Below are 27,619 nucleotides of genomic sequence, written 5' to 3'. Positions count from 1 at the left end.
AATAGGTGAAGGGGCTATACTTGGTCCTTCTGGTGGCTCGTCATCAATTTTCATGTCATTTCTGTGCTGCATTTATCCACTAAACGTTCATTTATTTTATAAGCTATAGGCTGGCTGCTCTGGGAGGAGGCGGCATGGCTTGTTTCAACATCAATTTGTTACAAGATGATCGCAAGATTCAACATCCAGCATTCCTCTGCTCAGGGGCCAAGTAAAATTGTATGACCTGTACACTGATTTGCCAAAACATCATGACCATCTGCTTGATAGAGTGTGTGTCCACTTAATGAACACAACACAGCAGCGATTCAGCATGGCATGAATTCAACAAGCCCTTGGTCAGTTTCCAGAAGTACGTGGCACCAGATATCTATGCACAAGTCATGCAGTTACCGTAAATTATTGTGAAGTGGTTTGCAGGCACAGAGCTGGTGCCCAATGGTGTCTCAGAGGAGTTCCATGGGATTCATATCAGGCAAATTTGATGGCCAAGACATCAATGAGAGTTCACTATCATGCTTCTCAAACCACTGTAGCATGATTAGGTACTTGTAACATGGACAGTCTTCTTACTGGAAGATGCCATCATCTCACGGGAAAGACATCCAGCATAAATAGATGCAAGAGGCCCACAATAAAGTTCACATAGTCCACATCTATCATGTCGCCTTTGATTACCACCACAGTTCCTATGGAAACCCAGATCAATGTTCCCTATAGCACACTATTACACCCAAGTGACATATTTCCATTGACCCATGGTCCACTCTCAATTTTCCCAAGCACGCTGCAATTGCAACAGATGATGTCTTGGGTCAACAAATCAACATGTACAGGTCGTCTGCTGTAGAGCCCCCCATTCAACAAATTGCATTCCAAAACACTTGTAACTGCACCAGCATACAGCGTTGTACTCTGTCATCAGATCCGCCACAGACTGCCACCTTTCCTACTGTAAAGAACGGTTAAGCCTCTGATTTCCACATTCTATGATGGGCCATGGACACGCAACACCATGTCACTTACTCATCATTTCACCATCCTTCAATCACTTCCCATAGATGCTCAAGACAGTAGCACACAAACACCCAACCAGTTTTGTTGTTTACCATATTTGCCCCAATTGCCATGCTATAGCAATCAACCCATTGTCAGTGTTGTTTTAGTCAATGGATCTTCTGACTTTCTGATGTAAGAATGACTCTTCATTTATCTCTGCTCTGTTTATATTTCCTTCCCAAGTCATGAGCCCACAACACAATCAGGTAGCATTCATCCTCCTAGTAGCTAGTGGCCATAATGTTTAGTCTCTTCAGTATATATCATATGAAAAACACCAACTGTGAATATTCTGATTTAATATAGTTGTCTTTCAATTAGTTTTTAGTTTGCAAATGGTTAGTTACTGACAGTAATTGTATAATTATGGACTTGTAGACATAACAAAGTACATAAAATGCTGAAAAACAGTCACAATTTGTGTTTCAGTTAACAAATCAATAGAAGAGGACATTATTAAATTTACTCGTAAAATTTAAAAATGCAAAATGCGTATGTTACCTTATAAAAAGTTGACACGCTGAGAAGCATGGCTGTAGTACAATCATAACAGTTACAATTTAAGCAGCAAGCAACCACAACTATGTTTTTAAAAAGTTTATTCAACTCAAACTATTACAGGTTTTATATTTATTATGAATACATCTTCAGGCAGCTCCTACTGCTTTCCTTTCTTTCTCACTGGGCCATTGTTTTGTATTCGTTACTGATGTAGTGCACCAACACAAAAAAAAAAGGTTTTTCATTCATAATTCTATAAAATTAAAAGGTATTTTTTTCATTTTGATCTTCACATAAACATTCAAATGCAGGATAAATTCATTGCACAAAAACATGCACCACTTACGTTTTCACCACATTTAACTTTTTATTGACTAACATATTATTTCAAGGACATTTCTGTGAAGGTCAGAATGCAAACATCTCTCTTAACTTAACCAAATTGTGAATGAAAAATCTTTTGTTTATCTTTGAGCACCACACCAGTAACAAATACAACATGAGACTCCAGCAAGAAAGAAAGGAAAGCTGTATGAGCCACCTGAAGATGGATTTGTAACAAATCCAAAACTGGTAATAGTTTGCGTTAAATAATTTTTTTTAACCATACTGCTTAAATTGTAAACCTTACAAAAAGTGATTGTCCTATTGCAATCTACATATATTGTAGGCTGACTCTTAAAAAGTAAGCCTCCTGCACAGAAACTATGCATATGCCTTCAGTACATTTTTCCTTTACCTATAATCTTTATCACACCTCTGTTGTGAATTCTGAAGTATCTTCTCACTTCTTCTGCAATGGCTATCAATTACCCTTCTTTACATCCCTCCCTCCAATCATTTTTTTAAAGTCTCACGTACTTCTGTTCAAGTAAACCACTGTACTATTTCTTCAAAATGGCTGATATCACTGTTTCGCTAATAACAGATAAGCTCAACAAATTAGCAATAAAATGATTGAAAAGATATCAAATACAATAACACTTATTGACCTTTGCCAGCAACACATAAACTTACTTAAGTAAATATTTGTAAAGTGTCTTTGATGGTGGAAAGACAGAGAGACAATTCGCAATCAACAGCCACCCTCGTTCATTGTTTGCATCATTCTCATTTTTCCACGTCTGGTTACACAACTGGCACAGGATTTCATCCCTCATTTTTTCATTGATTATTCCCTACAAAGTAAGAAAACACTTCAAATATAAACACTTTAGAGAGATGACAGTCTAAAATTACTCACATGAAGCTATCTAGTAACAAATTATAATGCTTACAATCACAAAACCAAGGAAAGTTCAATGTTACATACCCACAAAAATCATATCATTAATGATCTTTTTGGAAAAAGGCTGACAAACATGAAAAGAGGATTTCTTAAGATTGCTTACTAACAATGAGTACCCACTGGCTAATTATTTTCTCAAATACTTCTGGTAATCAGGCTTTCCCAATAGCATACCTGGCACTGACGTCAGTTCACAATAGCGTGTATTCTACCAGGAAATGGAGACACAGAGTAATTATCTGTAGGGTCAATGGGAGCCAGACTTTATGTTTACAGAAGTTCCATACCTGGCACTGACGTCAGTTCACAATAGCGTGTATTCTACCAGGAAATGGAGACACAGAGTAATTATCTGTAGGGTCAATGGGAGCCAGACTTTATGTTTACAGAAGTTCCACAGAGTTCAAATTGCAGCTGCCTACATGTGTCTTATTGTCAATAGGCAGTAACTTGTAACAAACAGAAAATTCAGTTGAGAAAACTGTTAAAATTAGAAGGAGCCAGGATGCCTGCTTGGTAACTCACAAGGTGAAACGTGAAGTTCTGCCAATAACACTGCAACTCAAGAAAGGAAACAGGACTAATCTGATGAATTACAGACCCATATCACTGATGCCGATTTGCAGTACAAATTTGGAGCACATATTGTGTTTGAACATATGAATTACCTTAAAGAAATCAATCACTGACGAATCATTAGCACAGATTCTGAAAACATCGTTCTTGTGAAACATAACTAGCTCTTCATTCACATGAAGTAATGAGTTCTACCTCTCGGTAACATGGTAAATCGCACAAATCTAAAGAGTGTCAAATCAACTACATCTAGGAATTAAAATTACAAACAACTTAAATTGGAATGATCACGTAGATAATGTTAGAGGAAAGCAAACGAAAGATGGTGTTTTACTTGCGGAACACTTAGAACACGCAACATGTTGGCTCGAGACTGCCTACACTATGCTTGTCTGTCCTCTATTAGAGTATTGTTTTTGTGACATGAGATCCTTACATGATACGATTGATGGACAACATTGACAAAGTCCATAGAAGGACAGCTTGGTTTGCATTATCGAGAAAATGAGGAGAGAGTTTCACAGGTATTTTTTGCGGTGAGATAATCATAATAAAATAAGAGATAACAGAGCTTTCAAGAAAAGATTTTTAAGTGGTCATTATTTCCAATTGTAGTTCGAGAATCAAATGGCAGAGAAATAGTCTGAAGGTGGTTCGATGAGCCCTATGCCAAACACTTTAGTGTGAATTGTAATCATGCAGATGTGAACAAAACACTTAAAATAGAAACGCTGTATTCCGAAACTTCTAAATCTTCTTTTTGGGAAGCAAGAGGAATTGGCTGATGACAGTCCCGAAGGAATGTTGAAAGAAACTGGGAAAGTATAGGGAGAAGCTGGTGGATTCAGAATACAACAATGACATTAAGAAAAAATTAAAGATTACAGTCAGTCAGCTGTGGTGAGAGAGATACGTAACAGGGGAAGGAGAAACTGTTGCTGGAACAAAAAATGGAATTTAGTAGGAACAGGAAGAGTGGAGGTGAGGATAGTGACTGGTGAAGATGCTGATTGATGAAGGGGGAAGGTGGAGATGCACAGAGAACGAAGGTCCCGACTGCACAATATATTTTTAAAAAATCAGAAATTTTCTATCTTTTCTGCATGACAGCTCACTGCTCAACATCTCTTCTAACTGTTAAATAATGAAATATTCTCATACTATACATATAACATTCCATCCAAAATTTTCCATAATTGCACAGTTAGAGAAAGAACTCACACAGGACAATACAAAATCCATTGTATATTTATCAAAGATGAAAAGAAAGTTCTTTGTTATTATCAGACACCTCACCTGTAGCTGAAGTTATTTTATTCACCAATACTGTATGCCTGCTGCTACAAACATGCTGAATTTTTGTGCAGCGCAAGCCAAGCAGACAAATAACATTAAAGAATTATTTATCACAAGTAACAGATTGTCTTTGACTAGAGGTGGGCAAATTCACTAATGGGGGCTTGGGTTCCCGTGTGTTCCTGCATTGCTTGCCCTTGGGTGCTGTCAGGCAGCAGTTCCCCATCCACCTCTCCGCTAACATCGTTTATTTGTTACTGATATGCAAGCGGCAAAATGGGCCAGTTTACATTGCGCTGTTAGTGTTGTCACTATCAGAGTCTTTTTGGCATTTGTGGTACAACAGAATTAGTGAGAGGAAAATGGCTGAGGAGTTAAGATCCTCAAAACAAAAACTGATTGAACCACTATTCTTCAACCCAGTGTGGGAAGAAAATCACTTTCTTTTGGAAACACAAACCAGCCTTTAGTGTCTCTTTTGTAATGCTATTTTAATCGCATGGAAGAAGTACAATGTGTGTGTGTGTGTGTGTGTGTGTGTGTGTGTGTGTGTTAATTTCTTGAAAATATTACTATTATCTATAATGCATTATGTGTGGTTTTGACCTTTATTTTACCTCTTCATTGTAATGACAGAAAGTAAACCATGTCACCCACAATGATGAGTGAGCTTACCACACAGCTCTTAAAATAGCCAAAACAGTGTGCCCCTTCACAAAAGAAGAATTTGTGACAAGGTTGTTGTTGCCTCAACGGTCTTGTATCCAGCGACCCTTTCTGTTTTTTGAAATAGTTCCTTTTACATGGAGAACAGTTTGCAGATGCAAGGCCGAGGACATGGAAAGGCAAGTGAAAGATAAGACTACGGATTTAGTTTTTTTTCCCTCTCTTTGGCTTTGGATGAAAGCATGAATGTAACATGCTGTATTTGTAAGAGGTTTTGATGCTAAGTTCAATGTCATGGAGGAACTCCTTCATTTCGTGCCAACACATGATACAACTATGGACAATGACATATTTTACTGCTTAGAAAACATTATTGACAAATACTCTTACAAGCTTTGATGGGAAAAACTTCCATTGATTTCAACTGATGGAGCTCTTGCAATAATTAGTAAAAAGTCTGGTGTTGTTGCTTTGATAAGAAAAACGGTGAAAGAAGTTGGTATCCAGTAAGAAATACCAGTGATATAGTACGTCCTACATCACGTTAATAAGCCGGCAAAATGTGCCAAAATACAGGATACCATGGATGTTGTTGTAAAAACCATTAATAAACTGAGATTGTTTGGTACGTTGATAGTTTAAATCCTTCCTAGCAGAGCTAGGCTGTGACTATTTTGTGCTGTATTTTTTGAAGTACAATGGTTGAATTGAACAATGGAAACTCCAGGTAGGAATATCAACAATGTAGAAAAAGACAGATTGCTACTTACTGTAAAGAAGACACGTCAAGTTGCAGACAGGCACAATTAAAAGACACTTACATAAAGCTTTTGGCTGCAGCCTTCATCAGTAAATGACACACACACACACACACACACACACACACACACACACACACAATGAGCACACCTCACACAAACACGGCCGCCAACTCCAGCATCTTGGGCTGGAATGGTGTTGTTTTAGAACTTTCTTTTGTTTCTTTTTCCACTCTTTGTTTCTTTTTCCACTCTTACGTAAGGACATGGCATTATTCACAGTTATTCATAGATGTGGAAGTAAAAGAGTTTGATGACTCTACAAAGCACCTGACTGAGCACAACTTTGCTGGATAGACATAAACTAATTACCAATGTTTTTGACACCGTTTTGCTGTTATGGATAAAGCAACTTTCAGAAGGGTCTTCTAAACACTTTTTGAATATTGGTCTAGTTATAAAGTAAATAAATCTTGAAAAGGAGACAATGAGTGAATATTTTGATGAATTTGTTACTGTGCTAAAGGCTTTGTTCGAAAACTCTGATTGTAGATTTAGTGACTTAAACCAATTTGAACTTTACTTTAGTATTTTTGCAACTCCTTTTGCAGTGGAGGTTGGAAGTGCACCTCCTGAAATTCTTTTGGAGCTCATTCACTTTCAGTATAATGCTCAGGAAGAGATTTCACACTGCAGAAAAATACTGATATGTTTTACAAGAACATCTCTTGAAAACAGTTGCCGCAACTGTTTTGAATAGCTGCTCAAGTCTGCAGTATGTTCGGGACCACATATTTGTGTGAAAGTATTTTCTCAATAATGAAATTAACAAAACTGAAGCTTAGGAGCAGCCTTAATGACATTCAGCTGACTGTAGCGATGTGTCTGATAACCAGTAATATCACTCCAAACATCAAGATGTTAATAAAAAACATTTAAAACCAATTGCAGAGTGATGAAAACATATATATGTTGCTCTCTTTTTCATAAATAGTAGGCCAGCTCCAAACTCATCCCTCCTCAGTAACATTATGATCATGTATTAAGTTAATAGATGTTTAATAAAACTTATTACTTTATGTCTGTGTTATATTTGTGACCAGGAAATTAAGTCGATGAAAAAGATACATTTACCTTGGTCCCTATCCCCCACCCCACCACTTGCCGCACTCTCCACCAAAGAGAAAAACATAATTTTTAACATATCATACTGCTTATATCTGCTGTCAACCTATGCAATGTATTACTTTGGGGCACTGCTTTGTTCATAACAAAGTGAAAAGATTGGTCTTTATTCATTTCTTTGTCACTGTGTTATGGCTCTATTAAACTTCAGATGGTCAGTCGTGTTACTGTCATTTGCTGGTGTCATCTGAAGGTGTACTCGCCTTTAGTTTTTTCAAGTGAAGCAAGAATGGTACAATTGAGCTCAGAGAAAAGCAGAACATGTTTTACGAACTGGACACAGGAAAAAAAGAATCAAAATAAAATTTCCCTTACTCACAAACATAAGGAAACAAGAGGACTGTTTTGCAACCTAATAATTGACATGCAAAGCCTTAACTGATGAGACGGCACGTAACAGCATGCATGCTAGTGTAAATTATCTGCTTTTCTTCACGACAGAATTGTTATATGTTACGTATTGTTACTTTTTCATTCAATGGCACTTTTATGTGACTCAATAGAAGCTACACTTACACAAATATTATGCACATGTTATACTTGTATTGTCATACTATAATAATTACAAGAATTTAAATAATACTTTCAATGATACAATGGGACTACAAACTCGAGCATCAGCTGTTGATCGTGTATTGTTGGTAGTCTTCAGTCCAGTTCACAACTGTACATAATAAAAGTCCAAGAACTAAAGAATGAATCCTATCAATAATTTCAACACATTTTATATAATTCGAAATGTGTCCTACAAGCATTGTTGCTGAAATACAGTCACTCAATTCTATTTTGAATTCCCATGTTCTTGCCTCCAGCAATGGAGATGTTATGGTGGAAGAGAAGCAGAACAAATTTGGCTGGCAAATGGATAACACTCATAACAATGTGTCAGGGCAAGAAATTTGAAAAACATTTGTGTTGCACGAAATTTATACATATCTGAATAATAATTAATGTTATGCAAGTTTGAGGTATTCAAAGGGTGACACTACAAGTCGATAAAACAGACACATAAGGGGAAAAAGATGAAGATAAGGGAGAAGTGATTGTGTGAGAAGACTATGACAGAGCATTGGAAGATCTAAGTTGAAACAAGGCACCGGAGTAGATGACATTCTCTCAGAATTATTGAGATTCTTCGCAGAATCATCCAGACCAAAATTATTCCACCTGGTATGCAGTACACATGAGGCAGATGAAATACTCTCAGACTACAACATGAATTTAATGATATCAACATCAAAGAAGGCAGGTGCTGACAGATGTCAGTATTACTGAACCATCAGTTCAATAAGCCATGTTACAAAGTACTAAAACAAATTACTTACAGAAAAAAATGACTCACAGATGCCTATCTTGGGAACGATCAGTGTGAATTTTGGAGAAATGTAGGAACACACAAGATAATGCCGATAGTATGACTTGTCATAGAAGAAAGGTTGAAGAAAGGTAAATCTACGTTTATAACATTCACAGATTTAGAAAAAGCTTTTGACAGTACTGACTGAAACACTCTTTCAGATTCTGAATGTAGTAGTGATAAAACACAGGGTCCAAAGGGTATCTACAATTTGTACATCTATGCAATTAAAAGAGCCAAAGACATGAAAAGAAGGTAGTAGTTGGGAAGGAGTGAGACAGGGATGTAGCCTATTTTCAATGTTATTCAACTGAACAAGCAGTAAAGGGGAATTAGGAATGGGAGTTACAGTTCAGGGAGAAAAAAATAAAGAGAATTAGCAACAACATTGTAATTGTGTCAGAGGTGGCAAAGGACATGAAAATTCAGTTCAGAAGAATGGGTAGTGTCTTGAAACCAAGTTAGAAGATGAAAATTAACAAAAGTAAAACATGGGTAATGACATGTAGTTGAATTAAATCACGTGAATTAGATTAAATGTAGATAGCCTTCTACGGAAGCGAACTGTGGCTCATAAGCAGTCCAGACAAGAAGAAAATAGAAGCTTTTGAAATGTGATGCTACAGAAGAAAACTGAAAATTAAATGAACAGCATGTGCATGTGCACATGCACATTCCCCTCCCCCCTGTCCTCACACACCAGCTGTAATTGAACATGAAAAAATGAGTTCACTGTACCCCATGCTAAAGCTAGAACAGAAGCAAAGGTTCAAATGTTAATGTAAATTTTGAATTTTAAGTAATGTTAGGTCCTCACACACCAGCTGTAATTGAACATGAAAAAAATGAGTTCACTGTACCCCATGCTAAAGCTAGAACAGGAGCAAAGGTTCAAAAGTTAATGCAAATTTTGAATTTTAAGTAACGTTATGCACTACCTTTGATTTTAATTAATTTGTAATTTATTTTGTAATTCATATCACTCAAGAGATAATAATTAAAAACGTCCCAGAACAAGTAAAAAAGGACATCCACTCAAATTGTAAGTTGATTACCAAGAACATGATTTCTAAAAAGAAAAAAAACTTACCTTGTTGGCTATGTAATCACCAAGTGCAATTTCTTTCTTGCCACTCAAATTATTGTCATTCATAAACCTCAGAATCAGCTTGAAAATAGCCAGTGAATCCTGATAATCAATGTCTTTTGACTTAGCAAGAAACGGTGTCTTAATAGGCTCCCTCTTCATGCCCCAAAGATGACTCTGAAATATAGTTACATACTCATTACACTTCAGAAAAATCTGCATTGTTCATATTACACAAGGTACACGTCTAAAAGATGGAAACCCTCTATGGTTGGAACTAGCTAATTGTTTCTCAGCTAAAACAATTCAGAGACAACTATGGTTTTTCTCTGTGAAATTAGAGTAAAAAATAAGTGGCTATCAAGTCTACTACTTCGAATGACTTTGTTAAGCCTAATAAAATTAACAACTCAACTCCAAACTATGACATTCTAATAAGTTAAGCTTTTTAAACATTTTAATGATCTACATCTACATCTAATCATATCAGAAGAAACAAAAACAAATTTTAGTACAGGTGAATATTTACATAGCAGAAAATCTGATATCTATTTTCAGTTTTCCTGCTAGCATGAAAGGCTCAGGACCCCACAGCACAGATACAAAAAGTAGCAGAAACATGATTAAAAACTCATGTTTTAGTAGATTATAAGGCCACCCCCAAACCCAGTCCAATCCAAGTTATGTTAAGTGACATTATTAACCATATACTTCTTGATAACATGATTAACTGTATCAAAGGAAAATTCTCTTGAGAAACCTACAAAATTTGCAAAGAGACAGAATGGCTGACCAATACTTACCATCAGGAGGTGCAATTCCAGTACTATTGATAGACACGTCATTGTTTCCCTCACCATCACATCAGGTGTGTCCCTCTAATTCTGGGGTCTGAGTGTTTGCCACGGCTTTCTAACCTTCCACAATGCAAACTTCTTTCCTTCCCGAGGAAAGAATTAATAGTTCCGAAACTGGGATTACTGTTTTCAATTTTTTAAATGTGTCTATCAGCAGCACTGGAATTTTGCCTCCCAAAGGTAATTATTAGCCAGGCAGCCTACTGCACCCAGGGGCCAATTTACGCAGGGTTAAAACGGCATGTGTCCATTTAGCACTCTCAATCTTGCCCCGGACTCCAAGGCTTCTTCCATAAATGAAGAAGTGTGTGATTAGTACAAACAGAGCTCACACACCTTTAAATCTCAGGCAAGGATAAATGTTCAGTATACAACTCTTATTTATCAGAAATGAATTTGATGTTTGTTCTTAGCACCAGAATTAGAATTTTTTATGTTTCCATAAATTACTGCTACACATGTCAAGAAGTTTCTTGATGAAATCCATAACAATTTCCTGTTAAAATAATTGACTATCATGCACTGTTTTTATAAATACATCAAATTCATCAGCACTTTTCACAATACATATAATTTTATAACACATATTATATTTTATGATTATGGAAGAGTGCTGTAAAATTACCAATTCCACACAACAAAATAATATTTTTAGAAGCAACATTTACCTTGAAGTAGACATTGGTGAATTTAGTAAATGCATAATGATCGATGTCATGTGGTAGATGATACTTCTCATTCTGGGCAGATGACTGTACACCACCAACTACTTTTACCAAATTTCTTTCTGAATGGACTTGTTGCCAATCTATGAAATAGAAAAACAATATGAATTAGTAGTAATAAATTGTTGGTAATAAAAGATTGCCATTATGTCTTTTAATGATGTATATTTTCATACTTAACTGTATATTGATAAGTAATTTTGTTCTTAACAATCTGAACTGCTTCTGAAGATGCAATTAATTTGTAACACCATTTTCAGTTATCTACATCCTGACAACAGATTATGAACAATGTGTCATAATGATATCCTTCAGTCTTTCTTATGTTATCTTACTAACTTTATAATAACTGATAACTGGGTGATGGTACTCATGCCGATGTAGAAGGTCAAACAGTGTTTAAGTAACAGCTAGTATATGACATGTCATTTCACAGGTGGCTGTCCCTTTGACAGTATATGTTTTGCCAGTTACAAGGCTGGAATAGGTGGTGGTAGGAGGGTGCAGAGGGCAAGTCTTGCAGCGGGGACGGTAACAGAAGTAAGAGCCATAGGGTAGGAAAATGTGTGCAGAAGGAGCATAGGGTCTGACAAGGATATTGTGGAGATTGGGAGGGTGATAGAAAGCTGTTCTAGGTGTGATGGGCAAAATCTCAGACAGAATGGATCTCATTTCAGGTCATGTTCATGGTCTGTCTGTTGCTGAATATTTCTCTGTCATCGCCCACCTGATTCAAAACCTATGACATCTTTCTTGCTCACCTTAATCTACTTTATACTTACCAACAATTACCTCACCTTTGAGGGGCAGACATACAAACAGATCAGGGGTACAGCCATAGGAACCAGGATGACTCCTTCCTACGACAACCTTTTCATGGGTCACTTGGAGGGGGCCTTCCTGTGATCCCCTGGCTTTGTTTAGATACATTGATGACATCTTTGCCGTATCGACTCACAGTGAGACTGACCTGTTAAAAGTCCTGGAATCTCTAAATACCTTCTCCCAATTAAATTTCACGTGCTCCTATTCCGAATCCCATGCCACTTTCCTTGATGTTGATCTCATCCTCACCAAAGGCCAGCTGCACACTTCTGTCCACATCAAACCTACTAACAAACAACAGTACTTACATTTTGACAGTTGCCATCCTTTCCATATCAAACATTCCTTCCCATACAGCTTTTGCATTTGAGGAAAACATATTAGCTTGGATGCAGACTCTTACAGCAATACACCATCAGTCTCACTTCATCCTTCACTGGACATAATTATTCCAACAACCTAGTTGAGAAGCAGATTTTCCACACTATCACATCCAGTCCTGATACTGCTGATACCTCCAAAAAACATCTTTGGAGCACACCACTTGTCACCCAGTATCATCCTGGTTTTGAATGTATCAATCAACTACTTCAACAAGGCCATGACTTCCTAAAATCATGCCTTGAAATGAGATCCATTCCATCTGAGATTTTGCCCACCACACTAAGAATAGCTTTTCATTGCCCTCCCAATCGCTGCAATACCCTTGTCAGGCCCTATGCTCCTTCTGTATCCATCTCCGTATCCTATGGCTCCTACCCCTGTGACTGTCCCCACTGCAAGACTTGCCCTGTGCACTTTCCTATCACCACCTATTCCAGCCCTGTAACTGGGAAAACATATACCATCAAAGGGAGAGTCACCTGTGAAGCAACACACGTCATATACCAGCTGTTATGTAAACTCTGTTCGGCCTTTTACATTGGCATGACTACCACCCAGTTATCAGTCAGGATGAATGGGCATAGGCAGAGGGTGTATACAGGCAACATGTAATATCCTGTTGCAGAGCTTGCTGTAAAATATGACAGTCATGATCTCAGTGTCTGTTTCACCACACGTGCCATCCGTATTCTTCCCCCAGACACCAGTTTCTCAGAACTCCACAGGTGGAACTAGCACTAGCACTTGGTTCTCAGAACCCACCTGGCCTTGATTTATGTTAATTCCTTCTGTCTCAGCGTTTCTTCACAGTAACTACTCCTTTCTTCACTCCATTTTAGTTTTCTACATCTTTCATTTTCTGGCTTGTCTATTTTTTGCCGTCCTTCCTCCTGCCTCTGTTACATACATACATTAATCCTTGTTCCATAGATCATGAATAGGACATTTTGTAATGATGTGGAACATGTCACTTTAACATAAGTTTTCTTTACACAAAGTAATTACTTATTTTTTTATTTTATTTTATTTATTTATTTATTTACAGTTACTACTACGTATCTAAGAATTCATCTGTACAACATACAATGCACTTAGCTTTTCATTCTTATTAACTAGTGCACAGTGTTTTAATAGTAATCTCTGTCTTGCATATTACCCTGTCTTTCACCTTTAAGTTCTTATGTTTACAAATCTTGTCCGATACAGTCCCCAACAATCAGTCTTTCCATCTAATCCCCTCCAGTAAGTCTCCCCTGAGCAGGGGTTCAGGGTGACTTTTCAGGACTGTACACCTTTCCCTAAACCTCTCCAGTGCTTTTCCTTCACCCCTCTTCCTTCCCCTTCAACTCTTCTGCTAGAAGGAGGAGCTCCGAAAGCTTGTAAAAGTTAAATGCTTTTGTGCATATGTTCCATTGCTGCCGCTTGTTGAGTAGACTTTTTATCTATTCATTTACATTATATTATCAATAACTGATTATTTTTGTTGTTATAACTTTATAAAAATATAATAGAAGGAAACATTCCACGTGGGAAAAATTATATATAAAAACAAAGATGAGGTGACTTACCAAACGAAAGTGCTGGCAGGTCGATAGACACACAAACAAACACAAACATACACACAAAATTCAAGCTTTCGCAACAAACTGTTGCCTCATCAGGAAAGAGGGAAGGAGAGGGGAAGACGAAAGGAAGTGGGTTTTAAGGGAGAGGGTAAGGAGTCATTCCAATCCCGGGAGCGGAAAGACTTGCCTTAGGGGGAAAAAAGGACAGGTATACACTCGCACACACGCACATATCCATCCACACATGCAGACACAAGCAGACATATTTAAAGGTCTGCTTGTGTCTGTATGTGTGGATGGATATGTGCGTGTGTGCGAGTGTATACCTGTCCTTTTTTCCCCCTAAGGTAAGTCTTTCCGCTCCCGGGATTGGAATGACTCCATACCCTCTCCCTTAAAACCCACTTCCTTTCGTCTTCCCCTCTCCTTCCCTCTTTCCTGATGAGGCAACAGTTTGTTGCGAAAGCTTGAATTTTGTGTGTATGTTTGTGTTTGTTTGTGTGTCTATTGACCTGCCAGCGCTTTCGTTCGGTAAGTCACCTCATCTTTGTTTTTATATATAACTTTATAAAAAGTTATACATATTTCCTTTTTTAAAAAATACAATATATCTGACCTAATAATTTATAAGTATCATGTGAGTGGTTCACATATAGATTAAATTAAGTGAATTTTTTGGTTATTTAAAAAGTGAAAGAGAACAGGGGCACTACATAATAATATGACAGGTTCTTTCTGACAGTATATCAATTTAGGAAGTTGAGAATATCTATGCTTCAATACTAAATATCATAATGCTGACCGTCAGAATTTGTTTCATTCTCAAAGCTCTTACCATCAAGTTTACTAAAAATGAAAGCTAACTCTGCAGGTATCTCCAGGTGGTTCACACCAGCTACAGCACGAGAAGCCCTCTCCTGCTCCTCACGTTGTGCCTTCACTCGGGCTCTTTCACGTGCTACCTTTTCAACCTCAGCTCGTCTCTTTAGTTCTTCCTGAAAGGGGGAAAAAAAACTATGAACAGCTATAAATTCCAGTATTTCTAAAAAGAAAGAAAATAAAAAAAGTGTTGGAAAGTTCTTGTGGAATACATACTTTTGGATTCAAAGAAAGGAGACCTCTCACTGAAAAGAACAAAAATTGAGTTGTCAATAGGCACACACAAAAAGAAAGAAAACTTGCTAGCTTTCGCAGTTTATCCTGGCACTACATAGGGACATAGGTTTGTATGCGCATTTGTATATATAAGTGAAGTGTGCGCATGTGTGTTTTCTGTGTGTATTTTACTCTAGATCATAAATGTATAACTATGAAAGCTAGAAACTTTTCTTTCTTTTTGTATGTGCTAACTGGCGACTCAATGCTTCTGCTTTTCTGTGAGTGGTCTCTTTTAGTCCAAAAGTATTAACATAAAAATAGCGATTGGTACACAAATCAGCATACATAAAGAATATTATTTATTACACATAGGTTGCGGAACACCCATATAAACACATGCATTTCAGAACAAACATTACTGCTACATGTTTCATGCCCAAAACACCAAATGGGAATTTCTTGGCATGAGCCACATAATACACCGATGCCATCAGCAATTCCTCTGATGCTGATCCAGTGGTTTTTCAGAACCATTTTCTTTATATTTTTCTACACTGTCATCAGTAACTGACGTGCTAAGGCGTCCAGGGCTGATGTTGTCTTCAATGTTTTTTCAACCCTCTTTGAAACATTTACACCACTTGCAAGCTCTTGTCTTACTCATAACAGATTCGCCAAAAAGACAGCCAATATTTCAAAAGTGCTGCTGCACTTTATTTCATTTTTCAAGCAAAATTTAAAGGAAATTCTTTGATCTATCTTTTTCTAAAGTGAAAATTCGCCGAGCACTCGAAAACACATATAACCTTTTCAACTGTCAACAGTAAACTAAATTGAAAATGCAAAAATACATCAGGAACATGTACCAAAAAGTAGCAACAAAATTTCGAAAATCAGATGTATAAAGGCTCAAGAATTTAAAAAATTTTGTGTAGCAGGGTGAAACAACTTGTACAAATATAAAATGGAATATCACATAGGCTCAGTCATAGATAAAGCAGGTGGCTGGTTTCAGTTCGGTGGTAGAATACTAGGGAAATGCAATCAGTCTAAAAAGAAGATTCCTTATGAAAAACTCATGTGATCACTCCTAGAATACTGCACAAGTGTGTGGGACCCACACCAAATAGGACTAACTGAACTGGCAAACACTTGAAGACACACACAAACTATCCCATGAAATGCTGCTTAGTAAGTTTCAAGAACCAACTTTAGATGATGAATCTATGAATATATTACAATCTCATGCGAAGAAAAGACCAGACTAATTACAAAACACACTTCCTGCACTCTACACATCAATAGAATGAGGAAAAGTCCTAATAACAGGGATGTACACTCTGCCACATGCTTCACAGTGGTTTGCAGAGAATGGACGTGGATGTGAATGTAGATGTAAATGTAGACATAGATGTTCTTCACTTGCTTCAGCTCATCTGTGTGGATCCAGCAGTCACGAATTAATTTTGTTATGGCTGTAACATTCCACGTGCCACTATACTGAAATAAACTAAACAGTTATTTGTCATTAGTTTATGGGTTTCAGATCATAAATGAATAAGATTTCTTAGCACTTCTGTTGAACTTCTGTGCTTCTATAAGTCTAATTGCTTTACTACGTTCAATGTAAGCTGTCTCACTTGTAGCCTTTACCACAAATAAAATATTAAAAACCATGAAGAACTGTTAGGAGGCTCCTTTTAAAAGGTCACAAATGTTTCCTAACAAGTATTTCCTAACTAAGCAAAAGATAGAATATATTCTACCTCTAACAGACCTTTTTCCCAAAGAAATTTAAATAGCTGTCTCCAATGACCTAAACTGCCACACATTCACAAGTGCTTATTGAAATGTCCCTTTTGTCCAAACCTGGGAGCATACACTGTGTCACACTGTTGGCCATGATCAGAATCCTTGCACTCTTGGCAAAGTGCAGCACACACGTCAAATTATGTTATGTACTGCTCTGTAGAGTTAATAGGAGACATTTGTTGGCAAATTCACATTAATCCTCTGCACTGCTATACTGTTAAATCAGTCTAAATAAATATCGCCAGCGTTGCTTTGACCCAAGAGACAGGGTTAAACCTCTCATACTGTAAAGTCATTAACTGAAGTCATGTAAGTATGTAAATACTTTCAGAAGGATTCCAAGATCCAACCACTGGATTGGAAAATGCACATCAGTAACAGCTCATGCATCACTTCCAACAGACTCCTAGAAACTACTGCTGATAATATCCACAACAACCAAACAGGAATATAGTTTAAAGCCAACACAGAACACAACAAACACCACACTCAGATTTTCACACTAAGAACTGGAACGTACTGACTTTAATTAAATCTTGCAAAGTCCATCTGATTCACTATACTCCATTGTCTCTTCCAACCTAATTGGAAGTTTTGGCCTACTGTTCATTTGTACAGTCTCTAAATAGCAACACTTGTCTGGAATAGCGAACGTGACTACACCTGAAATTCTGGTCTGCACACTGGAACAAATTTTCAGGTTCTGTCAGTGTACCACACTGCAAGAAACAACTTATTTAATCACAAATGATCATCTAGTCCCAATTTCAGAAATACACTATCAAAACATCATCTCTGGTGCACAGCTACAGCTACACCTCATGAGGGCTGTTGATTGACTTCGAATTTCACACACTCCAAAAGCGCTCCAACTGTGAATTGCTTGCCCTGCAAAAGAACTGGGTTGGCAAAGAGGATTAGAGAAAGGTTAATGCATCAGCTCCCTTCCCTTGGCTGACAGGACCTGTCACTGTCAACCACAGTAGTGAACAGGACAGGCACATAGGTTTCACCAGGACATAATATGTTACATTACCTTCAGCTGTTTGTAGCGCACTCTCTGTCTACGCCCACGGAAGAGTGCTTGAGCACGTATAACTCCATGTCTGACAGTTCGGTACTTCCGTCGAGCAGACCAGCCACGCAGGTGTGCTTGGATGACTACAGCACTTCGGCGAATGGCTCTGTATCGTCGTCGAGCCAGCCAACCTCGTACATGTCGCTGCACAGTGACGGCTGCCTTTTTAACAACTTCAGCACGCTCACGTTCCAGTCTTCGTTCGAGGCCCTCTCGTAGGAAGACACGTGATGTTCCCAACTGGTAATCACCACTACCACTTGCTGCCGTTTCAAGTATCACACGACATAGCTCTCTGGTAAAGGAAGAAAGAAATAAAAAAATTCAATTCTCATTGCTGGAACAATTTAATGAGTTGTGAGTAAACTGGAAGAATGAATAGACTCCTAACCCACTGAATCTATCACTTCTTTTTAAACGGGGTGGGTATACGATCAACATGATTTTTCTATTGACATAGGGCCACTATAGCTAGGGGGTCAAGTTTTTCCATCTGTAAGATGTCAGTGAATAAAAATCCTATTAGAGTCCATAAACAGCTATTTAATTCATACACTTTCTGGCTACGAAAGACATATATGTTGTCTGTGCAAGCAACTGCTCAGGCATATCTACATCCGTTTGAATAACTGTGTAATTTTTCATCGTATATTGGTCACTGCCGCCACAAAAAAAGGGTCACAAAGGTTTTTAAACACTGCTTGTGCACTGGGTAACTCTGTCCCAAAAGTTATAAATGGGTTGTAGGAACTGTGAGGGTGGTAAGTGGAAATAGATGAAAAAGAAACTCTGGAAGACACTACAAGAAAATTACTAGTTCAGATCATTTCACAAAATTGATGCGATGCTTGTTCCACATACTAGATTGATGCAATGCTTGTTCCAGATACTAGATCACAAATCTCAGTTTGAATTAGATAATGGAGAAAATAGATTAGTGGGAAATACAGATTTCTTACTGACAGAAGAGGATGCAAACAGATCATATAGAACTGTGTTGTACTGATGTATGTTATCATTAGCCTTGTATGAATGGAAAACTCACAAAAAATTAAGTGGTTTTTGTTGGCAGAAAAACTGCAATGAGGTTAGAGGTGATGGAAGTAGTCACATTTTTTAATTGGCTTGGTATCCGCAGAACAGAGCAGCAGAAGGATTATTTTTGCAGTACTGGTTAAACAAATGATGGCACAGAAGACATTAAAGTTGGTGGAATGCAGAACAATGAAGCCACTACAAGTTATAAAATTGTTATGTAAAACTTTAACATATACTAATGATTTGGAACGAGCTATACAGCGAATCCTTACACGAAACAGAAACAGCAGCCTGACTATGTTATATCATAGTCAGCTCAGTGTAAATGAGATAGCTTGAAATGAGTAACTGAACTATTTCTTAATACATATATTAATTAAAAGTGAGTGGTTGCTGTTTCTGCTTCCTTTAATAATCTGTATGTATTGCCACATGATCACAGTCACATGGTCACTGTTTTGCTACATAGTACAACAATGCTTAAAAGTAATTAAGAGCCCATGGACAGAAAATGAGGAATAAAAATACCTGTGAAAACTTCAATAAACAGAAGTAAGTGTTCTAAAAATAAATAATGGGAAATGAAACAGTAAAGCCTGAATGATAGCCACAGAAATGATACAAGATATGCATGATGAGTAACAGATCTGCAGAGAAAATGGAATGCTTCTTATGAGGAGAACAATCCAATGGTACTTTGAAAATTATAGATAAGATAATTTCATTTCAATTCCAAGAAGATGTGCAAGAATAACAGAATATGCTAGAACAGGATTGCAAATGGTAAAAATAATGTCAAAAAAATTATAAACAGTTAGTCACATAGAATGAGTCAGTGCAGTAAAAGAGATGACCAACAAGATGACAATTCCAAATCAACATACACTACAACAGTTGAGTGATAAGTAGAAGGATAAGGATGAAACACTTACTGACGGTTGTAAAACAGAAAGACATTTGTTAGAAGTACTATACAGCAAATCTGTCTGACATCAACGACAAAAAATTATCTGCTAGTGAAATTCTGCATAACAATAAATCACGTGAGTATAACACTAGTTTTAACTTAATTTGATAAATCTTTTAATGAAACACATATTCATTCATTCACTCACCAAATATTAAATTGTGAGTTCCAGAAAATCTGATGGGTATAAAAAGTGAATAACTTGGCAAACAATAAAAAGCTAGTCATACTGAATCAACTGAATTTGCAGACCATACCACATAAAGGAAATTAAAGTTATCCAAAAACTGAGTCCAATAAAAAAAAAAATTCTTTAAGTCAGTGTGAAAATAATTTATTGGGTAGATTTGAGTAATTTTATTTTGCCAGTCTCTAGTGCACATGGATAAGTACAAAAAAGAAAATTAAGAGCAGAATCGAACATATGAAAAATGGATATCTTACATACCATATTCACCTTTGCCTATAATCACTTAAATACCATGCAAAAAATATAAACATTAAATCTCTAGGAAAACATGATTGTTAAATCTGCTTCAATTATACATAACACGTCCACAATCACATAAAACAATAGTGCAATAAAATGGAAGAGAAAGAAAGAAGGTAGAAGAGACATTAAATTAACTGCTTACTCTTCCATGGCTGACAACTCCACAAAGGTATCTCACACAAGGAACATTTCAACATAAGATAAAGATAGACTGTCACAGAATCAGGAGTGGATGTGTTTTATAAACATTCCTGACCCTGCCATATCCAGATTTCAAAACAATGGCAGTGACCTTGCACAGTGACTCAGCTGCCTCCAGACTTCAGGCACTTTGTGTTTTTCTTAAGTTCAACCTTTCATGTTAAAATTAGCCACTGGATATTAATTTCTCCACATTTGTAATGAAGTGTAAGTCATATTACATATGCAACATATTTATTTAATACACTATAATGAGCAGTTTCATTATATACTATGTATTAACCAACAGCTTGTTCTGAAGTATGTAACACTCTACAATCTGATAAAGTGAAGATTGATTTTTCTATAAACTGACTTTCCATTTAATAGATAATTTCTTTACTTTTCTCAGAATATTTTCTCTTTTCAATTTCTAACGTAGTCTTGGTGCAGCAGAAGATCAAAGAAGATCAAGAAGACAATATAGCTACAGCTTATTTAATAATCTCCAAATATTTTCATTTACAAAATTCTAATCTTTTTCAGGAAAACTTGAAAGACAATTCATTACCTACCAGTAACTGGAAAAAAATTATTCAATTTGTGTACACTACTGACACACTTTTTTCATTTTTTTGTATGCACAATTTTTAATGCAATGTTGCCAAAAGTGGTACATAATATATGAAAAGATTTCTTTTATCTTTTCAGATATCATGAAGAATATGATGAAATTTAACTGTACTGATTAAAAAATGTTGTTCTTAATATTAATGAACACATCAGTTCATTAGTGTATTATCTACTGGTGCTTTTATCTTAAAACATTGAAGTAGTATAAATATATATATATATATATATATATATATATACCAATGCAAATACCTGAATGGAGTTCCTCTTTGTACTGTGCGACCTCTGTGAGGGAGCAAATAGCGATAACGTTCAACAAATTGAGCAAATTTCAGTCTTACAGGATATCCCATCTTCCGTATTCGTATTGTCTCCAGCATACCTGTATAGCGTAACTGTTCCAGGACGATTGGCATATCAAATTTCATTGGTGCTTTATCATTATTTGGTTTGATACAGCGCACAAACCATGGATTACACCTAAGAAACGACATACAGAAGAATTTATAATAGGTGTTTAAGTATTATACTGGGAAAAACATCAGTTTAGTCTGGCGAAAATAAAATACAAGGATACACACATTCTCCCTTTATAAAACCAGGAACAATTTCCATGTGGCTTATCAAACAAAGGTATTTTTACCTTCTATTACTTTGTGCTCAGTTAAAAGTTTACTCCAATGAGGAAAAAAGTATATGTTGCAATACAGGATTCATGCATCAAAAAGTGTTTTTTGAAGAACACACTTCACTTCCTCTTTATATAGAATGAAGCTGCTTACTTTGACATAGAATCCAGAAGATGCTGCAAAGAATCATGGAAGCGTGCAGCAACTGTTGGAGTTCTTGGTTTCATTGTGACAAAGCGTCCATTAGCTTTGTTAATGGTTTTTGCTGCTTCATGACTAGAACGCAAACTGTGGAACATCTTGCTAAGCATCTGTAATGGTAGTTTCCAATGTAATTCAAGTATACAAGTGAACTTCAAATAGATAACACAACTTGATAATCATGTACATAAGTGGCAAAAGTATAACAAATGATGGAATTCTACTTTTTCAATACTAGCCATTCCTACATATTACTTGGCAAACAATTGCTGTGTCTACTTACAATCAGGAAAGACAAAGGAAATGGCCGTAAAGAGAGACTGAAATTGAACTAAAAAGAGAAAAGTCGGTTCTTAAGTGGAAGACAAAGAGACAGAAATAAATAATCAACAAACTTAAAATGAGAAACAGCAGACACAATAAGCTGAAGCAAGGGAATTGCAAACATAATGTGTGTGTGTGTGTGTGTATGTGTGTGTGTGTGTGTGTATGTGTGTGTGTGTGTGTGTGTGTGTGAGAGAGAGAGAGAGAGAGAGAGAGAGAGAGAGACAGAGAGAGATGCAAACAAAGATCTCTAGAAAAGTGTAATTACACATAATCCATCCACCATCATATAAAACAATAGTCAAATAAACATAGTAAATAAAATTTTTGCACTTTCTTCCTCTTAATATAAGAAGTTTAATAAACTATGGAATACCATAAGCAAAGTAACAGAGTTTCAAAAATAAAATAATGACTTCCCTCTTGAAACAATATTAGTTCTGTCTTTAGTATGTACACAACTAGTTGCAGTCCCATGAGTATAATCCAAAATTCTGCATATATTTCATTTTCTTGCCTAATTGTCAGTCTCCCAACTTTTCTGTACTCCTCAGTGATAATGTTTTATTCTGTGTTAGAGTAATTACAACAAAAATTGTTCTCCTAGATTATGTACCAAATGCATTTTCTTTTGATATAAGAGAGGGTACAAAGTACTCATTGTGGTCAAGGTAAATAATGAAATAATTCGACATCTAAATTACATTTTCCTACACCACTGCTTTCTCAGTGCTTACAGCAACTATAGAATGCTTTTCGTCATTAAGTTATATTCCACTCCATTTCACGCCACTACATTGCAAACTATTTTACAATTGCTTCTCCTAGTCTGCACAGGTACTTCTTAAAGATGAATTTGTCTACTTCTCATATTTTTAGTGAGCCATTTTTGTTGTTTGTGATCTTACATTTATAGTGAATAATACTACATTCCTTAAAATTACATAAGCGTTTATTTCTTTCTGTTGAAGTACTTCATTTCATCCTAAGTGAACTGGAACAGACATGTACTCTCTGAGACATAACAAATGCAGGAACACGCAACATGGGATATAATAAATTGTTATACACAAAATGTAGAAAATATATTCTATCTTTGGCATAGTCTGAGAAAATAAACAGCACCAATCTGAAATGCTAGTTGCAGGCTGATTAACAGTTTCTCCATTCAGATTCTCTGTAATGATGGGCTGAAATCACAATCAGATAAATAATTTAGGCGTAAAGGTAACAACTCGCTTAATAGTACAGTTGTTGAATCATTGAAAAAAGTACAGAAGACTGAAAAGTTTACTAGCATTCAGATGAATCTACCCAAGCTAGAGTACACCTACATATGAAGAGTGGCTGACGGCTGGGAAGGAGACAGCAGATACAGAGGATAGGAATGCAACAAGGGAACCAGCAAAGATGAGTTTTGCACAAAGACAATGGCATGTATTGTGGTTACAATGACACGGAGATGTGGTTTGGGAGGGGGAGACAGAAGAGATGAAGTGGAGACTGCAGGGAGGAAGATGTGGGCACATGATGAGTCCAGTTGGGGCCTTTGGACAGATGGAGGTGGAGCAGGGGGTAACTGGAGACGGAGTCCAGGAGAACTATGGCAACACAGGATGTGCTGCAAGGACAACTCCCATCTACACAGATCAGAGAAGGCGATGTTGGAGGAAAGAATCCAGATAGCACGGGTTGTGAAGTAGCCATTGAAATTAAGCATTTTGAGCTCAGCAGTGTGTTCCGCCGCTGGGTGGTCAACTTTGCTCTTGGCCACAATTTGGCCATTCATTCAGGTGGACAGCTGGTTGGTGTCATACCAACATAAAAAAACTGAGCAGACATTGCAGCAGAGTTGGTGTATGATATAACTGTTTCACAACTATTCCTGCCTCTGACGGGATAGTATAACCCTGTGACAGGAATGTACCAGGATATGCTGGGTGGGTGTATGAGACGATTTTTGCATCTGAGGCTTCCACAGGGATATGACATGATCCATGTGGCAAGAGGTTGGGAATGGATGAGAAATAATGATGGACTGGTGGACAGCACAGTACCACTTGGGGAGGGGGTGGGGGGGAATTGCAGGTAAGCGGTCACTCATTTCTGGGTACAATGGTAAATAGCTGAATCCCTTATCCCTTGTGAAGGACATAGTTCAGTTGTTCCATGCCAGGTTGGTAACAGGTGATAAGGCAGTGCCCCTTTGCATCTTGTTTTTTTTCTGAGGATTAGGGATAAGGATTTCAATCTACAACATATTCTTTTTAAAAAATAAGTGAAAAATAAAAGATGGTGGTAAAAGAGTTACAGCAAAAAAAAAAAAAAAAGAAAGAAAGAAAGAAAGAAAGAAAGAAAGAAAGAAAGTGAAATAGAATTAACTGTGGAAGACTGACTCACACTCAATTTACTGCTGATTAAGAGTTCCACAACATCAGGCCTCAGAGTGTCTCTGTTTTTGTCCAAGAAGCCATCAACATTATACCATACTTGTCCAGCATAATGTCGGATTCCAAATTCACTTCCAGACATACGGGGCCGAGAGTACAGCTCATCAAGAGCATGGTTGTAATGGCACTTTTCCAAGAACGAAATATCTGTTGCCTTTGGAAAGTTGCTCTCATCATCCAGAAGGTGAAGAATACCCACAGGCTTTTTAGATATCAGATGTATGACTGGCAGATTATCCTGAAACAATAAACAGGTTTGAAAACTATGCAGGTACTGAGACAACGAACTGATAATGTAAAAATGCATAAAAAGCAACACACAGATGAACATAAATTAACTAAATGACAAGTACCATTTGGATCTTTTTAACAATATAATTTATTCTTTGACTTTTCTACCATGCACTAACATATGCTTGACTGGAACCTAATGTCAAAAAGTCAGACACTCTGGCCCTATCATTATCCAAAACCTAATATATCTCTCAGTGGTTACTTATTATACCTGTCAGAGGTTACTTAATCAATTTTTCACAATGCAACAGAAACAGTTATTTATGACAATGATTAATCATTAAGTTCTACAGAGTCATAGATTTTTCTGTCAAACCACTGGAAATACACTGAAGAGCCAAACAAACTGGTAGTCATGTAGGGCCCCCATGAGCACACAGAAGTGCTGCAACATGACATGGCATGGACTCAATTAATGTCTGAGGTAGTGGTGGTGGGAATTGACACCATGAATCCTATAGGGCTGTCCATAAATATGTACGAGTACAAGGGGGTGGAAATCTCTTCTTAACAGCATGTTGCAGGACATCCCAGATATGCTCAATGATGTTCATGTCTGAGGAGTTTGGCAGCCAGCTGTAGCTATTCTGGGCTTGTGGGGTGTTGTGTAGTCCTGATGGAATTGCCAAAGTCTGTCAGAATGCACAATGGACATGAATAGATGCAGATGATCAGACAGGATGCTTATGTACATGTCACCTGTCAGAGTCGTATCTACACATATCAGGGGTCCCATATCACTCCAACTGCACATGCCCCAGACCATTACAGAGCCTCCACAAGCTTGAACAGTCCCCTGCTGACATGCAGGGTCCATGGATTCATGAGGTTGTCTTCATACCCGTACATGTCCATTCACAGAGTACAATTTGAAACGAGACTCATCCAATCAGGCAACATGTTTCCATTCATGAACAGTCCAATGTTGGTGTTGATGGACCCGGGCGAGGCATAAACGTTTGTGTCGTACAGCAATCATTGATACACAAGTGGGTCTTCGGCTCTGAAAAGCCCATATCAATGATATTTCATTGAATGGTTTGCACACTGACACTTTTTGATGGCCCAGCACTGAAATCTGCAGCAATTTGTGGAAAGGTTCCACTTCTGTCATGCTGAACGATTCCTTTCAGTCATTGTTGGTCCCATTATTGCAGGATATTTTTCCGACTGCAGCGATGTTGGATATTTAATGTTTTCCTGGATTCCTGATATTCACAGTACACTCGTGAAATGGTCATACGGTAAAATCCCCACTTCATCGCTACCTCGGAGATGCTGTGTCCCATCATTCATGCGCCGACTACAACACCACGTTGAAACTCACTCAAATCTTCATAACCTACCACTGTAGCAGCAGTAACCAAACTAACAACTGTACCAGACACTTGTCATCTTATATAGGTGCTGCCAACTGCTGTGCCGTATTCTGCCTGTGTACATATCTCTGTATGTGAATGTGCATGGCTATACCAGTTCCTTTGGTAACTCAGTGTAAGTCAAACAAAAAGGAATATTCAGATGCAAAACTTAATTTATGCTGATGGACAAGTCTGGAAGTTACAAGAATGACAAAAAAATCAAATTGAAATTTGCAAAAATGTCATAAATGTAATGTTTCAGCTGATACTTTGATTAGACATCTGTGTACTTGGTTTACCACAAAACATATCTTTCAACTGCAATATAATGAACTGATAATAGCCAACTACTCTCACAATCTTCAAAATACATTTTAAATCTTGCAAAATCATTAATAAAATTTGCAATTTTTTTAACCACACAAAATAAGAATAAAATGATAACAGGCCATACAACCATGACTGATCCTTGATGTTAAATAAACTTGAATAAATGAATGAATAATGTGGTCATATTTTTTTATCACAAGGATGGTATAAAAATATTTACTATCCCACTAACCACACAGGCTGTCATCAAGGTACAAAGTTACTGACAATCTGCTTGTCCCACCCACCTCCAGCTGATTTATATTAATCTCCATCTGATTTACGTTACAGTCATAATTACATCTTCCATCCCTATTCCTGACATGTTGGTTTGTTTTCTTGTTATTCCTAGTAATTCCCAACTCGCATTTCTCTATTGCTCACTTAGTAACCCTATTTTTCACACAAAAGAATGAAGTAGACAATGGCATAAGTGCTTGATGATACTTACTTTGGAAAATGGAATAACTGGCACTTTCAATGTAAGTGATATTTGCATTCACTTGTAATTTTCATTAATAACACTTTTTGATCATACATTTTTAGAAATAAACGTCTGTCGG

At 37.0% G+C, this 27,619-nt stretch overlaps 1 protein-coding gene across 1 annotated transcript in view; it reads right to left on the bottom strand.

Annotated features, from left to right (window-relative positions):
* The window catches only part of LOC124776994 (unconventional myosin-XV-like), a 465,068-nt gene that overhangs the window by 342,798 nt on the left and 94,651 nt on the right, over nucleotides 1-27,619 (bottom strand). Inside the window, exons 11-18 of the mRNA XM_047252242.1 lie at nucleotides 24,983-25,270; nucleotides 22,211-22,368; nucleotides 21,681-21,908; nucleotides 18,076-18,412; nucleotides 14,965-15,124; nucleotides 11,299-11,438; nucleotides 9,777-9,950; nucleotides 2,578-2,738 (exon numbers count right to left, since the gene is read on the bottom strand). Coding sequence (XP_047108198.1) covers nucleotides 2,578-2,738; nucleotides 9,777-9,950; nucleotides 11,299-11,438; nucleotides 14,965-15,124; nucleotides 18,076-18,412; nucleotides 21,681-21,908; nucleotides 22,211-22,368; nucleotides 24,983-25,270 — 1,646 coding nt within the window. The remainder of the gene's footprint in view (nucleotides 1-2,577; nucleotides 2,739-9,776; nucleotides 9,951-11,298; nucleotides 11,439-14,964; nucleotides 15,125-18,075; nucleotides 18,413-21,680; nucleotides 21,909-22,210; nucleotides 22,369-24,982; nucleotides 25,271-27,619) is intronic.

The sequence above is a fragment of the Schistocerca piceifrons genome, chromosome 2 (genome assembly GCF_021461385.2).
Source record: "Schistocerca piceifrons isolate TAMUIC-IGC-003096 chromosome 2, iqSchPice1.1, whole genome shotgun sequence".
NCBI classification, from domain to species: domain Eukaryota; kingdom Metazoa; phylum Arthropoda; class Insecta; order Orthoptera; family Acrididae; genus Schistocerca; species Schistocerca piceifrons.
This window is presented reverse-complemented; position numbering and strand designations above follow the sequence as displayed.